General features: G+C 46.2%; 1 protein-coding gene across 2 annotated transcripts in view; it reads left to right on the top strand.

Annotated features, from left to right (window-relative positions):
* The window catches only part of Ccdc136 (coiled-coil domain containing 136), a 31,096-nt gene extending 17,692 nt beyond the window's left edge, over nucleotides 1-13,404 (top strand). For both annotated transcript variants that reach the window (XM_031381358.1, XM_031381357.1), the window contains 7 exons: nucleotides 1,060-1,254; nucleotides 1,718-1,942; nucleotides 3,544-4,050; nucleotides 4,398-4,619; nucleotides 5,573-5,854; nucleotides 6,456-6,725; nucleotides 13,073-13,404. In XM_031381358.1, the coding sequence (XP_031237218.1) occupies nucleotides 1,060-1,254; nucleotides 1,718-1,942; nucleotides 3,544-4,050; nucleotides 4,398-4,619; nucleotides 5,573-5,854; nucleotides 6,456-6,725; nucleotides 13,073-13,180 (1,809 nt within the window). In that variant the 3' untranslated portion in view covers nucleotides 13,181-13,404. The remainder of the gene's footprint in view (nucleotides 1-1,059; nucleotides 1,255-1,717; nucleotides 1,943-3,543; nucleotides 4,051-4,397; nucleotides 4,620-5,572; nucleotides 5,855-6,455; nucleotides 6,726-13,072) is intronic.
* Nucleotides 13,405-15,854: the final 2,450 nt, after the last annotated feature.

The raw sequence follows: 15,854 nt of genomic DNA on the forward strand, positions 1-15,854 counted from the left end.
AAAAAAAAAAAAAAAAACTAAAAAGGGAATTCTAGCAATGGTACATAAGGGTTTGTTCACTTTTTCTGTGGTGTATAAAATGTCAGTTAGCCACTGCCTTTTACCCTGTTGAGCACCATCGGCCCTTGATTATGACAGGAACTGGACAAGAGTGCAGCCCCTTGGAGAAAGCATAAGAGTCTGGGAGATGGTGACGCTGGCCACCATCTGCGAGGGTAGACCGTGTCCCCAGGGAAAGGCCTTGAGGACACAGAGGATTGAGAAGGTTACAGTCTGCTTGCCATTCCATCCCAGGGCTTGCTTTACTCCCACTCAGCTGAGAGATCCACTGGATCCCTGATGTGCTTCAATACCTTGTACAGTGCTATCTATAGCTTACAGGAAGTGAAAGACATGCTGGTGTACAAGTCACCGAGACTTTACTTGATTTTAAAATACCTGGTTCTGAGAATCAGAGGCTAATGTAGCTTTAGCCCAAATTCAGCAATGGCTCCTATTTTACTAAAGGTTTTACAATAGATTTAGACTAGGGATGTAGCTCAGTGGTAGAGCACTGGCCTAGCATGAGTTAGGTCCTAGGTTCCATTTCCAATATGGACGATAGAGTGAGGAAAACAAAAGTAAGAAAAAGTATGTCCAAATTAAGTCCTTATTGATGAGGTAAATAAACTAAGCCTAAAAACAATTGGCAGGGTGGCTTGAACTAGTGTTCCCTGCAATGCAGGGAGATGGTGATAGTGTGCCACAGGAAAGGGCCAGAGAACAGGAAAGGAAGGGCATTGAAATCTCTGCTTCTCAAGCCACTTTCTGGGGGCATGGCAGATGAACTTAGAACTTAGACATTGAGAGTACAGATGGAGTGTTCAGAACTACCTGATGAAGTTTAGGCCCCCTTAGCTTAGAGGCCTGCACAGGCCTGCACAGGGCGATCAGTCTACGTAACTGAACAAAGAAGAGAGGGGGCCGAAAAAGTCACAGGAGGCAGGGAGCACACAGTGCTCTGGCAGCCCCCTAACTATACTTTCCGCGTAACCTTGCCACACTCCTCCCGACCCATAGTGTGATGCACTGCTGGCCAGACTGACAGAATTGCAGGACAAGTTCAGAGCCAGCCAGCAAGAGATTGGGCACCTGCAGATGGAACAGTGTGAGCTCCTGGAGGACCAGAGGAGGCTGCAGGAGGAACAGGGCCAGCTGCAGGAGGAGCTGCACAGGCTCACGTACCCACAGCCCAAATGTGGCCTTCTGCAGAAGGTACTCATTGCCAGGGCGAAGCCATTGATCAGGGGAGGCTCCTTTGAGAAGCTTCCAGGTGTAGCTTGTCCGTGGGGACACTAGAAGGGAGGGAAGTGAACATTCCCCTTTCTTGCCAAGCACCTTTTCTTTCCTTACCGTTCTCTCCACAGAGATGATTAGGCTTTTCTTCATAAAGGCTTTAAACTTTAAAACACATCTTATATTCTGAAATCTGTGCAGCATTATATATTTAGCTATTTGGTCCATCTGGAGGAAGTGTACCTGAAATCACTTTGTGAACTGTAAAATATCCACACATTGGAATCTTTTTTTTTTTTCTAATATTAGCAAAGTTCATGGGAAGACCCGCTTTCCCCAGAAGGGCTATGTGAAGCAATGAAGAGGCCAAGCCCAGCAGGGATGGGGCTGAGGAGGGCATTTCCCCCTTAATCATCACTTTTCCTTCCTCTTCCCTACTCAGAGTCAGGAGCTGCTTTCAAAGTTGCAAGACCTGTGTGAAATGCAGATGCTCTACCAAAGCATGCAGGACCAACAGAGAAAACTGATACAAAACCAAGAGTGTGTAGTAAAGGAACAGTTAGAGGCACACAAACATCTTCGAGGTTTCAAAGAGTCTAATTTCCAGGAAGTGTTGGTGTACCCTCAAGATGCTAAAGGGCCTAAGTCCTCCAGTTGTGAAAATAAGGTAACCATAACAGAAGGAAGGGATATGGCTCTTGTGAGTACAGCTATGTGGCAGGGAAAGGGGCTCTGTGGAAGAGCTGAGTCAGAAAGGCCTATTTGGATAGAAAGCAGGATGAGACTGAAGCCTAGTCAGGGTCTTCCATGGGCTCCGGTACTTAGATACCCTGAGTATCTCACCCAAAGGCACACACTCTGGTTTGAAGTTTGGATACAGAATGGTTGGTTTTTTTGTTTTGTTTTGTTTTGTTTGTTTTATTAAGAGCTGAAGTGAAGGCAGCATCGAAAACAGAGTTTAGGTGGCCAGAGATCTGTCTGACCGCTGGGTTCTTTCCCTACAACCTGGCATTTTCAAAATGTGTGCAGTCAGTTCAGTGTTTGTTTTGATTCCCGTGTCATCTTTTTGTATGAGCTGGAAAGTCTACTCCATCTTCAGAGTTTATAACCTTTTGAGTCTCTCTGAACAAATCTAGCCCCAGTCATCTCCAAGGAAAACAGTTACAGAAGACAGGTTCACAGTACTAACTACACTATTTTATTGAACGTTGGGTGATGCTAGTAAAGCCAGGTTACAGGGACTAAATAAAAAAATCATTGTTTCAGCCAGGTGGAGGTGGCACACACCTTTAATCCCAGCCCTTGAGAGGCAGAGGCAGGCGGATTTCTGAGTTCGAGGCCAGCCTGGTCTACAGAGTGAGTTCCAGGACAGCCAGGGCTATACAGAGAAACCTTGTCTCAAAAACACCCTCCCCCCCCCAAAAAATCATTGTTTCTCAAACATTATCAGGTGGTCATGCTTGTGACGGAAGATGGCCAGGAATTTCTATACAAATCTGTCAGAGTTGAGCAATAAATTTGGCCCAAGGTCTCAGAGTAAGCAAGAGCAGGTAGACAGTTTCAGTTTTGGCTGAACCTATCAGTTTTAATATTACCATGGACAAGGAGAATCAGGAAATAGAGGAAGTCCAAACTGTGGGACTTCTTGATCATTCCAAGGGGGTGTCAGATATTCAGGCTGAGAGCCTGGGTAACATAGAAACTGGAAAATCATGTGTAAACTGTTTCCTTGATCAATTATATCTGATGCTGAATATGTACTTGAGATGTGGAAAACATACTTCCAGGCAGAAGGTACAGGGACTAGTGAGGAACAAGACCTTAATTCCAAGCCTGCATCTTCCAAGAAATGAATTCATAGTCACATGTTTGCAGCTGGGCTGATTTTACCATGAGGGGTGGTGGAGAGGACAGAGCCCAATGGTCAGGATGTGTGCACTTGACTTAAGAAGATCACCAGTGTGACAGGGAGCCAGGGTGTTTGTGAGACCCAGTTGCACAGCTTCAAGGAGGAAGTTATGCCAGAGTACAGACACCAGCAGAATCACTTAGTATCTGTCCTGGGGAGATTTTTTTCAAAGTAGCAGAAAGCTGACATACACCAGTCTCCTGTAGGTTAAGTCAAAGACAAAGGCCTTGTGAAACAGAGGTATGTGTGCTCTTCTCTCAGGTAAGCACTCACATCTGCCCAAGGAGAGGGGCAGCTAAAAGGACTGAAATATCTCACAGTAATGGTGATGTCTCCTGCTCCCCCTGCCTCCCCCCTAGTTCAAGGTGCTTATGGACCAGCTGCAGTCTTTGCTGGTGCTATATGACAGCAGTCAGAAACAACAGGAGGCATTGCACCGGGAGCATGGGCGGCTCATGGAGGAGCGGAAGAGGCTGCAGGCTGAGCTACAGCTCTGCATGGAAGAAATGCAGCAGTTCCAAACTCAGTCCCCCATCATAAAAAGGAGTTTTGACTACTGCAGGAAGAACACTGACAGCAGGGCCCCCAGCACCGAGAGCTTACACAGGAGTTACGACAGTACCATTGACGAAAATGAAGACTATCAGAAGAGTTACATGAGCTCCCAGCCCAGCAATGAAAACTTCCTCAAGAGCTATGACAGTATCACCAGTTCCAACGAGGCCTTTCAGAAGAGTTACTCCTCCAGCATTACAAGTGTGACCTATAAGAAGAGTTACATCACTACTAGTAGTAGTGAAACCCTTCACAAGAGTTATGCCAGCAGCAGTACTGATGAGGACCCAGCTGAGCCTGAAGACTTGGAGGTAACCATTGCCAGGTGATTGGTCAGGCAGGAAAGATGGGTTCCTTATCTTTGAAAGAAACATCTCTAGGGGAAGGGCGTATGAGTGAGATAGGAGTAGGGTCCAAGCTGGCCTGGAAGACTTCCTGAAGTATGTAAGACTCTGCTAGTGATTGTCATGCTTCCTTTGACTCCTGAGAGGGGTGGCCTGAGTTGGACAGAGACCCCGGGGTTCAGGATGTGCTTTATGGGAAGAAATAAAGTCCCCCTGCCCCAACCCCAGGCAGCTCCAGGAAAGAGCCTAGCAGAGTGTAGGACAGAAATCAAGTGCTTCTTGGGGTGCTGTCATCAATCCCCCACTCTCTGCAGCACTTTGAGGAGACAGTGGCCAAGGTGCTGATCAAGTTGCAGGCAGTGAAGGCCCTGTACCAAGTGAGCCAGGAAGACCACTGCCAGCTGCAGGACCGGATGAGCAGGCTGCTAGCCAAGCAGAAGGAACTCAAGGAGGAGCTGGGGTGCTGTGCGAAGGACTTGAAGGAGTGCATAGAAAACTTGGAGAAGCCTGTAACTCCCCAGAATGACAAGTGTGAGGTAACAGTTGCCAGTGGCAGAGATCCTCCTGGAAGTCCCTAGAGCCATTTTAGAGAATGAGGCATGGGGGTGAGGGGACAGGCAGTCTGCTGCATCTGATGGGCGTTGCTTAGGTGAAGGACATCTCTCCAGTGCTCCCTGGCCCATGACATACTGGTAATTTCAATCTACTTTTGTGGTGTTACTCTCTCACATTTGCTGCTTCTAGTCTGTCTTACTTTGTGCCCCAGAGCACTTGTATAGAGCTGTATTTTTTTTTAACTTGCCAATATTCTTTCATTATTTTGAGTGCATTGTCTTTTTCTTCCCCAACTAGATTATATGCACTTTGAGGACAGGGCTCGGAGCAACCATGGTTCACTGTCCAGTGGGAGGGTCACTGTATGTGTGTTTGGGAGAGATAGAACAGATGTAGAGAGTGATGGCTGCACGAACCTATACTGATTAGTACTTACTGAATGGACCATGTGCTGCCATCAGCCCAGGAAGACGAAACCTGAGATCAGGGGGCAGGGTTTTAACTTTGTACATTACCAGGAAGGAGCTGCAGGTGCCACATGTACTGCCAGGTATTTTCAGCAGTTCCCTAGTAACTAACAAAGGAGTGGAGTAGGTAAAGTAGGAGTTCCTGGAAAGAGAACTCCTGCGCTTCAGAAGTGATGGTACTCTTGTAGTTATTCCCTAGACAGGTCGTGATGAAAACACATAATAACAATATTTTTAATTTAATAATAATTTTTATCATTCTAGATGCAGATCTTGAGGTATTTCCACCTAGGGGGAAAGCTAACTGTGAAGCCTCTTAGGTTCTCTTGCCTACTTGGACTTCTTACTGTCCACTTCCCTGTACTGTGAGCTTTAGCAGGGAGATCTGGGAGACAGTGGTTCCCTAAGAAAATCCTGGGCTGACTGGGTGGGACTGCTGTGGATAACTGGAGTCCCACTACCAACAGATCAAAGAACTGCAAACTAAGCTGCGGGAGCTGCAGCTCCAGTACCAGGCTAGCATGGATGAGCAGGGGCGGCTTCTGGCAGTGCAGGAGCAGCTGGAGGGGCAGCTACAGTGCTGCCAGGAAGAACTGCGCCAGCTCAAAGAAAACAGGCACTCTATTAGCTCAGAAGCCAGAGGCAAGAATGTCAATAAGAATATGAACAGGAATGCCAATGCAGTTAGAAATACGAAGCTGAGCAAGTCGTGCTCACAGGATTCGGAGAACGATTTTGAAAATGAAAAGGTGAGTTGCAGTGCAGCCTTAGAAGCCAGAGAAGCAGTGGGTGGAGGAGGCCCTGGGAAGAAACATCACTGCCACCAAGAATTTCTTCTAAGGCACTGTGAGGAAGTACACTTTTGGTACTGCTAATATCCACAAGAGTTCCAGCTTCATAAGAGTTTGGCCACCTTCCTGGGTACTTTAGGGAGAATGCCCACCAGTTGCTTTCACTAGTCTAAGTCCATCTCTGGGACCCCTGTTGTTCCTGGGTTACATGATCAAAGCCCATCATTACAGATGAAAGACCAACTAAAAGGAATTTATGTATGCAGGAGGGTTGGCTGTGTGGTAAGAATTACCAGGAAGGGAGGAAACAACAGTTGAGGAGCAAAGCCCAAGAATCTTGAATTATGGTTATCTTCCTGAAATGGCCTAATGGTCAAATCTGATTGCCAGCTTAACATATTAAATGTGACTGCCCTCCACATTTTTGGAAAGATTAGTTTGTAGTTCCAAAATACACTCTTGCACAGTGGAACTCTGATGTGGTACAAGTAGAGCTTTCGGTAGCGTAAGATTCATTTAGGTAACAGCAGCCCCACCCCACCCTGCCTCCATCCTGCAGAACCTGGATGTGGTGCTATACTACAAGGCCAGCCAGAGGAAATTAGATGAGCTAACGAAAGAAGAAAAAGAGATGGAAGAGGCAAGAAAAAAAGAAAAGCAGGCCAAGAAAGAATTGTGTAAACTAGCTACTAAGTCAGCAGATCCTAGGGCAGAGCCTGAGTCAACAGAAGATGAAGAGGAAAACTTTGAAGAGTACAGAGAAGGAGAGGATGAATCTTGTGAGACTGCAGAGGAAGACAACCCCCTTAAGCTTTCTGAAAGCAAAAAGGTAACCACAGCTGAAGGCTAGGCCAAGTGGGAATGAGCCCGGGGCTTGAGTGCTCTGGTGTTCAGGAGTGGCCCTACTATGGGTACACCAGTACAAGGTAGAGGCCAGTGAGTGTCTGTTGGACAAGGGAATGGGGAAGGAGTTGGAGAGGGCAGTCTTTCTGAAGAAAATGGCAGGCTTAGATTAATTTGCTGGAGCCATTGTACAATGACTGCCTTTTCTCAGAACTATGGTAGAGGTCATATGTCCTTTCAGTTACACTGTAGCACTCAGTAACCTCTCTGTATCAGTAGTGTCCTCTCATCCCTCTCCCCGACACAAAGGACTTTGATGGTGTAAGCTCTTGTTCAGCACATTTCTGCCAGCCTCAGAAAGTCAGTTCATGCCTTTTTTCTTTTTAATTGTTGTTGGGTTTGTTTGGTTGGTTTTTTTTGTTGTTGTTTTTGAGACAGGGTTTCTCTGTATAGCCCTGGCTATCTGGAACTCACTTTGTAGACCAGGCTGGCCTCAAACTCAGAAATCTGCCTGCCTTTGCCTCCCAAGTGCTGGGATTAAAGGCGTGCACCACCACCGCCTGGCCTGTTCATGCCTGTTTTGCCTGTGAGAGTTAACCTTCTTGTTAGTGGCCACTGGGTTTTGCACCTCACATCATAGGATGTGAAAGTTGGACGTCATTAGTGAACAGGGGTGATGTTGAAAGTTGCAGCCTGTGCAGCAGGGACACTGGCCAGTCTACCACTGCTCTAAACCTTAGTTCCTGGGTCTATGAGAGATTGGAGAGGAAGTATCTTGGGATATATGCAGATGACATAGGTAAGTTAGCTGCTTACAGAAGTATTTGCATCTTATAACAACTGGTACATTTCTATTGGTATGTATCGGCTGAATTCCTGCTGTGAGGTTAGTTGGCTACTAAGTCCCCAGTTGACAGTACAGAAAATGGCTCTTGCGGTGGGTTATCCCACTCACTTTATAGATATCTGGAATTTTGCCGTTCAGTCCGCATTGCTGGCTCATGATCCAGTATTCAGTTCCTGTTAACCAGCAGATGGAGGATTGTTACTTAAGATGTAAGCAGGAATGACTATAGCCTTCCCCAAACCAGTGTTTCTTCTGAACTTAACCATATTCTACCACAGACTGGTTCAGAGATCATAGACTTCTGTCCCTCAGGGACCACTTTTCTAAATCTAAGCTTGACTTTTGTACTTCAGAGTCATGTCTGCACGTGTAGATGCCCTTTTGCCCCAGTGGGTCCTGAATCTTTTGCAGACTGCCCAAATGGCATTCATGTTACTGCATACAAATTCAGTTTCTCTGTATAAGTTGCTGTAGTCAAAGAAGTATGCTTCTCCAGCCTTAGCTTATTATAGTACATTTTGTCTCACAATGTATTAGATTCCTAGGGGATTGTAGAAACCAGAGCTCTGCATACCTGTAAAATTGTAGAAAGTAAGACTGGGCATGTAGCCTGGCTGAAGACTGGCTCTCCTGAAGTGATCCAGGAAAAGCATCTACCCAGTTCCTGTAAGGAAGCCCACTGTGCTCTCTGAAGCTTTACTTTTCCAGAGGGTCTGACTCTAGAAAGATCTAGGTGCAGGCAACTTCTGCTTGACAAGATATGAGCTGTATGTACATTACTAGAGAGAAAACTGGTCCAGAGACCTAATTTGGACCTATCTACTGCTTGACTCTGTTTTGCAACTGTTTCAGGCTGCCAGTATGAGGAACTCATCTGCTCTTCTCAAGGTTCTGGGAGCAGAGAAGAAATGCTACTTCTCCAGCTTATGTGGTTTTTAACCTTGGATTCTTCTCTCTTTCCCTTTGTTTTCTCATCCTCATTATCTGTTGGGTTTGTGTGTGTGTGTGTGTGTGTGTCTTTCCATACAATCACACGTCTCCCGGTCTTTCCTGTGCTTCTCATTTGACATGTTGCAGCCATCCCCTGCCCCTGATCCCCCCATATTCTCCTTGCCTCTTGTAGGCCTGGTGGTCATATCAGCTCTGCTCTGGTGCTGGTGGGCTGAGACATCGTCCTAACCCAGGTACTGGTATTGCTTCCTCTCTTCCCTCTCAGCTTCTTACTCCTCCCATTATACAATAGGTGATGCTCAGGTCTGAGTTTTAGCCCTGGCTTTTTCTTATTTTGCTATAAAACCTACAAGCTTTCTTGAGCATGCCATGATTGATGTATGTAATGGACCTGTAGCTGGAATGCTTTCCAGATGCACAGGTTGAGTTTCTGTCTTTGGCTGGGTAAAACTTGGATAAGCACATCTCTGTTGCTGCTGATAAAGCTGCCCAGCTACCTCTGATGAGCTGATGTTTGCTTAAATTCTAGAGCCAAACATTTGCCATTGTTTCAACCCAGAAGGAATTCCTCCCTGTGTTTAAGGGTGCTAGAGGAGGTCTGAAGAGCTGTGATCCTTCTGATCCTCTGGAACATTTGGATGAGTGTGCTCTATAAGTCGGTCCCTTCTACCCTGATGGGAGTAGAACTGAATCCCTGCTGTACTATGTTGCTCACCTTAAAAGTTCTCAAAAGTTTGGAACTTCTGGTTACCAGGAAAATGTCAGCAAAATCCCAGGGAATTATATGCAGTTGTGTTTATTCCTTTGGGGCACCAGATTCCATTGTAATTGGCCTCTTAAGCCAGGTTTCTGGAGAGGGTGTGATGCTGCTGAAAAGTTTGTCATGATTAGAGATGAAAATATTCTCAGGAAGTCAAGAGTGATGTGTTCTGGGCACCTCTCCCTTGGTCCAGTTCATGTAATCTGGTTTGTTGACAGAATTGCCAGTTTAGAATGAAGATTGTTTGATGGTCTAAGGTAGGAACCTGGGGTTCTGCCTGCCTCCTGGAACCTGTAAATTCTGTTTTGACTTCCTTCTCAGACTCTCCCATCTGCATCACCTCTATCTCCTCCTCTTCTGCCTCTTTAATAGGGTACAGTTGGCTTAATGCAAAGTTTTACAGAGGCAGCTTTTGTTGATGGCACCCCTCACCATTTTCCTTTTTAAAAAATTATTTTTATCACGTTTTGTGGGGGAGCTGGTATATGAAGGCGAGAAGAAAACTCTGGGAGTCCACTTTTTTCCTGCTACCTTGTCTGTCCCAGGGATGGAACTCAGGTCATTAAGCTTAGCAACAAGGGACTTAACCTGCCAAGCCATCTTGCTTCCCCCTTCACCCCCCACCACCAGCTTCTTCTTTCTCTGTTTCTCTGTCTTCTCACAGTCGTCAGCCTTTCTCTTTTCTTTCTTTTAGGCCTTTCCTACAACAGTCTTTAGTTCCTTTCACGATGGGGAGGTCTCCTTATCCCTGTTCCCCCCTGAGTACTTCCAGAAGTCACTTGAGTTCCTGTGGAATTCAGCCACAGCCTTTAGCCAGGCTTTACCATCCCCATCAGAGTGCAGGGAAAGGGCTATGGTTAGGTTTTCTTGGAATCCTTGTGTGCCCTGAGCTCTGGCTGGGTCCCCAGTGTACAGTGCCAGGTCTTGAGGCACTGTCTTTACAAGGCATTGACAGTTGCTAAGAGCCTGACTGAGTCTGTCACCTCCTGTTAGCTTTGTCCCAGGGAGCAGAGCATGACTAGACTTCAGCATCTTCAGTGATAAATAAAGGATGAGGACCGCCTGCCTTTTTTCCCCAGTTTCTGTGAGGACCACGTGAGTTTGTTCCTCTGGATCTCCGTGGTGTGGTAGAAACAGAGAACCTGCTCCTACAAGTTGTCCTCTGACCCCTATATGCACAACCTCCTTCCAGGAAATAAATAATGTAATAATTATAATAATTAAAAATTAAAAAGATTAATTTTTAAACTCCAAAAAGAGAGGCGGCTGCACTCGCTCAAATGGTGTGTGCTGTGTGCCAGGCACTTCTCTAATCACACTGCTTATTTGGACAGGCTTAGTCCCTGCAGTAGTCCTCTTACTACATCATTTACACATGAAAACTAAAAGGAGGACAACTGAATCTAACCAGGAGATTGTGGATATGACTATAAGGAATTGGTATTAACAGTTATAAAGTTATATGGAAGGCTAACGCCAAGAGGGGGCTCCCTCTTCACAAAGGATGAGGAATCAGTATTAACATACCTGCAGTCCTGTCACCAGTTAGGGAGGCAGGAAGATGGGACGTTTGAGACCAGCCCAGGCTGGTCCCTGTCACAGAAAACAAATAAAACCAAATCTTCCTGTTGTTTCTTATCTCTTTCACTGTTCCCTCCCTTAACTGGCGCCCCTCCCCCTGCTTTGCTTCCTGATTTTTTACACAGGGTCGAATCTGACCTCCTGCTGCCACCTCTGGATCACTGTAATTATGTGTGCATGTTACCACACTGAGTTTGGGGGCTTTTGGGGATCAAGTCCGGGGCTTCATACATGCTAGGCAAGTATTCTATCAACCAAGTTATATTCTCTTCTCACTCTGAGCGCCTTTCATCGGCTGGACCCCCGGGGAACTGGGAAGACAACACACAGCAGATGATGCTGTTATCCTCCAACCTCAGTAGCTCTCTTGGTGACTGATATCATTCATTTCTTCATGTTTCTAAGGCTTTTATGGATTGTGCACACTAAGTATCCTCTCCTCATTCTGTACTAACACTTGATTGTTTGGAGTCCAGAGTTTTCCATTTTTCTCTATTAGCTGTAGTTCACTGCCATAATGGAAGAGTTTTGTGGGGTTTTGTTTGATTGATTCTTTATCCTGACCCTGTGCTTTGGCTTTTCACAATACTCTTCTTTCCTGCTGGCTTCATTCACATCCTCAGGTGGCAAAGCCACCTCGCCTTCCACCTTTGTGTTCAGCAGATTTCATGGAAGGACCCAGCCTCTAGAGGCTTGTCTTACCAAGTCGTCTCTATTCAACAATTTGGCACTTAAGAAATGATCATAACAAACAGTATTGATATCCTACTCTTTCTGCCTGTTGTCTGCAAGGACTTCAGGGAAATCTTGTCAGACACCTTGCTTAGGTGAGCTCCTTAGTCTGTCAGGTTGGTGACACATCTAGATGCTTGTGATTTTTTGGAGCCCTGAAGCTCTTTGGGACACCCAGATAACCCGGCATTGTCTATGTGCACATGGACGTGGGGCTGCCCATGGAGCCTTAACTGTGGCTACATCTACAACAACAACAAATGGCTGTCCCTCTCCCTTTGTCCTTCAGCCACTAGAGCTGGCATCTAGTATTTCTTTCTTAGGTTTTGGGACAAGATCCCATGTAGCCCAGACGGGCTTCAAACTGGCCGTGCAGCGAATGCTGGGATTACATGTGTGCTACCAGAGCTGGAGTAAACATCTCTTCCAGATTGTCCGTTTGTCCTGAGAGGGCCTGACATGTAGACCAGGCAGCAGCACTCACACGTGCTCCTACTTTATAGTTTCTATTGTGGATTATTTTGTAATCCACTTGTAAGATTAATTTTTTCATTATACATACTTTTTTTTGTTGTTAGCAACTATTCCTATAAAATTGGGGATTATCTTTGCTCTTTGTAATTAGCTTAAATTTTTCTTTGTTTTTTAATGGAATATGTTAGCTTTAATGTTCTCCTCCATTTTTTCCTCAAGCCATCTTCCCCTGGTGCTGTAACTTTTGATTCAAAATCCAAATTCTTTGAGCAACACAGTAAAATGAGCAGTAAAAATAGGAACTATTTCTCTTATTTTTGTGTCTAAGAATTCTTGTTTCCTGAATATTTTTTTATGCTGTGTTTTCCTACCCATGAATCATCAGGGTTTTCCAGCAGCCAGTGTTTAGAAGCCTTATCACACTCAGTACATGCTGCAGGCTGTGAGGCCATGACCTAGTGACTAAAGGTAGGGGGCTGGGGTGGCACTGCTGCTCAGGCCCAACAGCAGATTCCTGAATTTCCTCGAAGTAACACCATGTGACACAAAATCTCTGGCTACCAGTGATCTCTACTCCATTCTACAGTGCATTTTATTGCTTCCTCTCATGCCCCTACCCCTTAACTTGGCTCTCATTTCTCCATAAAGTCCATGAGCTATGCCTGTCTTCTCCAGAGGCCCAAGTTACCCCACCTCTTTTCACACACCTACATAAAGAGTCCCTGAAGGCAGGCCTGGAATCTTGCTTTTGCAAATAGGAACCAGTATTCAAGACAAATCAAACACAAATACAGGGATAACCTAAGTAATCATACAGTATCCTGCCACAAAACTAGTATGCTGGAATGAAACCACATGATCGCCCTGGAGGTGAGAGGCTAAGCCATGAAAATGGTCCTGAGGCCTGCCCTCTAGTAGGCGGTGGTTTCTGGCTTAAGGAAGGCTTGGGGAAGGCTTGGAACTCACTGTTTTCCTTTGGTCCCCACAGAACTTGTTTGGGATGTGGAAGCCTATGGTATTCTTGGCTATTGCAGCAGTAGCTCTGTATGTGTTACCCAGTATGCGACCACAGGAACCAGAATTCTACATGAAGTGATGGCAGACCTGGACCAGCCCAGAGGGCAGATCCCCAGAGGCTACCACCCTCACCTTTGGGCAGAATACACTGTGCCAGAGCCCCCAACCCACCTAGATTTCTCCATCTCCTAGGCCTCAGCCACTCAGGCTGGAAAGGCTAATGGGAGTTGCTGGCTCTCAACCTCCTGCCTTGTGTAAGAACCTGGGTTCCTTGTAATTAAATGTCAGCCTAATTACACGAGACATTGTGTGACTTTTTCTTCAATAAATGTTTCACATGAACATTGAGCAGAGCAATTACCCTTCAACCAAGTGTATCCCATAAGAGTCTGTTTTAAATATGATTTTTCAGAAATGAGGTTGGTTCCCTCTGCTGCCAGCTGAATCACAGAGAGATTGATCTGTACCTATTTAATCCTATTTCAAGGAACTCTTATGAACACAGAGAAATGGAGTGAACTGGGTACTGTGTGTATGAGGCTGGGGGCAATGGGCAAACAAAAGACCTCTTAGTTTCTGTGCCCTAAGAAGATCTTCATGGGAGCCTTCATGGCTTACCCTTTCAGCTCAGGAGATTCATTTTAGAGACATTTTAGTTAGTCAAGAGCCTGGCAACAAGCAAGATAGTTAATACTTGAACTGAAGAGAAGACAGGAGAACCAAGGAGAAGTAGTTTGAATACGCTTGGCCCAGGGAGTGAGTGGCACTGTTAGGAGGTGTGGCCTTGTTGGAATAGGTATGGGCTTGTTGGAGGAAGTGTGCCACTGTGGGGGCGGGCTTTGAGACCCTCCTCCTAGCTTCCTGGGAGACAATCTCTCCTGGCTGCAGTCATATCAAGATGTAGAACTCTCAGCTCCTTCTACAGCACCGTGTCTGCCTGGGCACTGCCATGAGGATAATGGGCTGAACTTCTGAACCTGTAAGCTAGCCCCAGTGAAATGTTGTCTTTTATAAGAGTTGCCGTGGTCATGGTGTCTCTTCACAGCAGTGGAAACCCTAAGACACCGCCCTAGGATAGAGGAGGAAGAAGGGACTGAACACCTCAGGTCACAATCCATTATTGAAGGAAGACCAGACATGAAGTCAAATCAGAACCAATGGAAGAATGCTGTTTTGGTGACTTATTTCCTGGCTCACGCTACTAGCTTTCTTATGTAGCCCAGACCCAACTGCCCAGGCACGGTACTACTTAGAGTAGGCTGGGCCCTCCCACGTCAACCATCAGTCAACACAATACCTCACATGGGTCATAGGCAACCTTGATCCTGGTGGCAATCCTTCCTCTGTTGAGACTCCATCAGGTGGCTTTAGGCTACGTCAAGTTGACAGCTGAAGCTAAGATACTGAGCAAGCCTGATGACCTTGGGTCAATTTTCTGAATCCACAGTAGAATGAGAATTCCTGAAAGCTGTACTGTCACCTCCACATGTGCACCATGGTGTGTGTGCCTTCACTCACCTGACACACAGATAATACTTTTTAAAAGCTGGAGCCCTGAGAAGAGACCCCAGCAGATCTATGATGATATGAGAACTTTAGTGCCCTTTCCACCCATCAGCCTGTGTCCCATTGGCCAAACTATCAGTGAACCAGAGAGCAGATGTGCTCTTTGAGGATCAGCCTCCTGGAGCCTAGTGTTGGACAGAAGAGTGACATGTGTCTTTAAGGAGAGAGCAGCATGGCTAGGATAATTTATGCAGCTTCCTATTTACTTTCTTCCTCTACGATTGGTTGTTCTCCAGAGTATTTTTCCACACATAAGACTCCCCAACTGTTTTCTTAAACCACGGTGAAGAGAATGGCCCTTGAGACACCCCGCCTCTGTTGTGTGGCAGACTTTTCCTGGGAAGACTCAACATTCACACCTACTCACAACACACAGGTCAGATAGGGAACCCATGACAGAATGAAGTACAGATCCCACCTGTCAAATATGGTGAACCAATGAGTTTAATTGGGGCCATGAACAGGAGCAGAAATGACTAAAAGAGAGCTGCATCATCAAATCCCACCCCAGCATGCATGACAGCTTACAAAGTTGGCAACCTGGAGCAGACTGCACAGCCGGCAGGTAGCACAACAGGTTGGAGAGTGTCCTTCACGGGTGGCTCAATTGGTCCAAACTTCTTTCAGGCAGCTTGGCTGCTCTCAGATTGTCTTTGCAGAGCATCTCGGCTGAGGCTTCTTGGAAGCCCCACTCCTTTGAGAGTCTTCTGTGTACCTGTGGGCTTTACTCTGTGTGGGCCACATATGCCCCAGCAACAGTAGGTCCAAGCTCAGATGACTTGGGGGACCATTGGGAATTAGAAGAGAAGGCAGGTTCTAGTAGTCCGTCCAGCTAGTCAAGAGACCTGTACCCAAAGCTGCAATGACAGAATGTGGCTTGCCTTTCCTCACAAACAACAATTGTTCCCTTTAGAATACCTGTCCTCTTCTCATTTTAGAACCTTAACCCAGGGATTGACAGGATGACTTAACTTTCTGCTCTTTCAGAGGACCCAAAGTCAGTTCCTAGCACCCGCTTTGGGCAATTCACAACTGCCTATAACTCCAACTCCAGGAGATCCAGCTCCCTCTTCTGGCCTACAGTCACCCCATTTTTCTCTCTCTCTCCCTCTCTCCCTCTCTCTCTTTCTCTCTCTCTCTCTCCCTCTCCCCCCTCTTTCTCTCTTTCTTTCTCTCTCCCTCCCTCC

The sequence above is a fragment of the Mastomys coucha genome, unplaced genomic scaffold, assembly GCF_008632895.1.
Source record: "Mastomys coucha isolate ucsf_1 unplaced genomic scaffold, UCSF_Mcou_1 pScaffold20, whole genome shotgun sequence".
Lineage (NCBI taxonomy): Eukaryota > Metazoa > Chordata > Mammalia > Rodentia > Muridae > Mastomys > Mastomys coucha.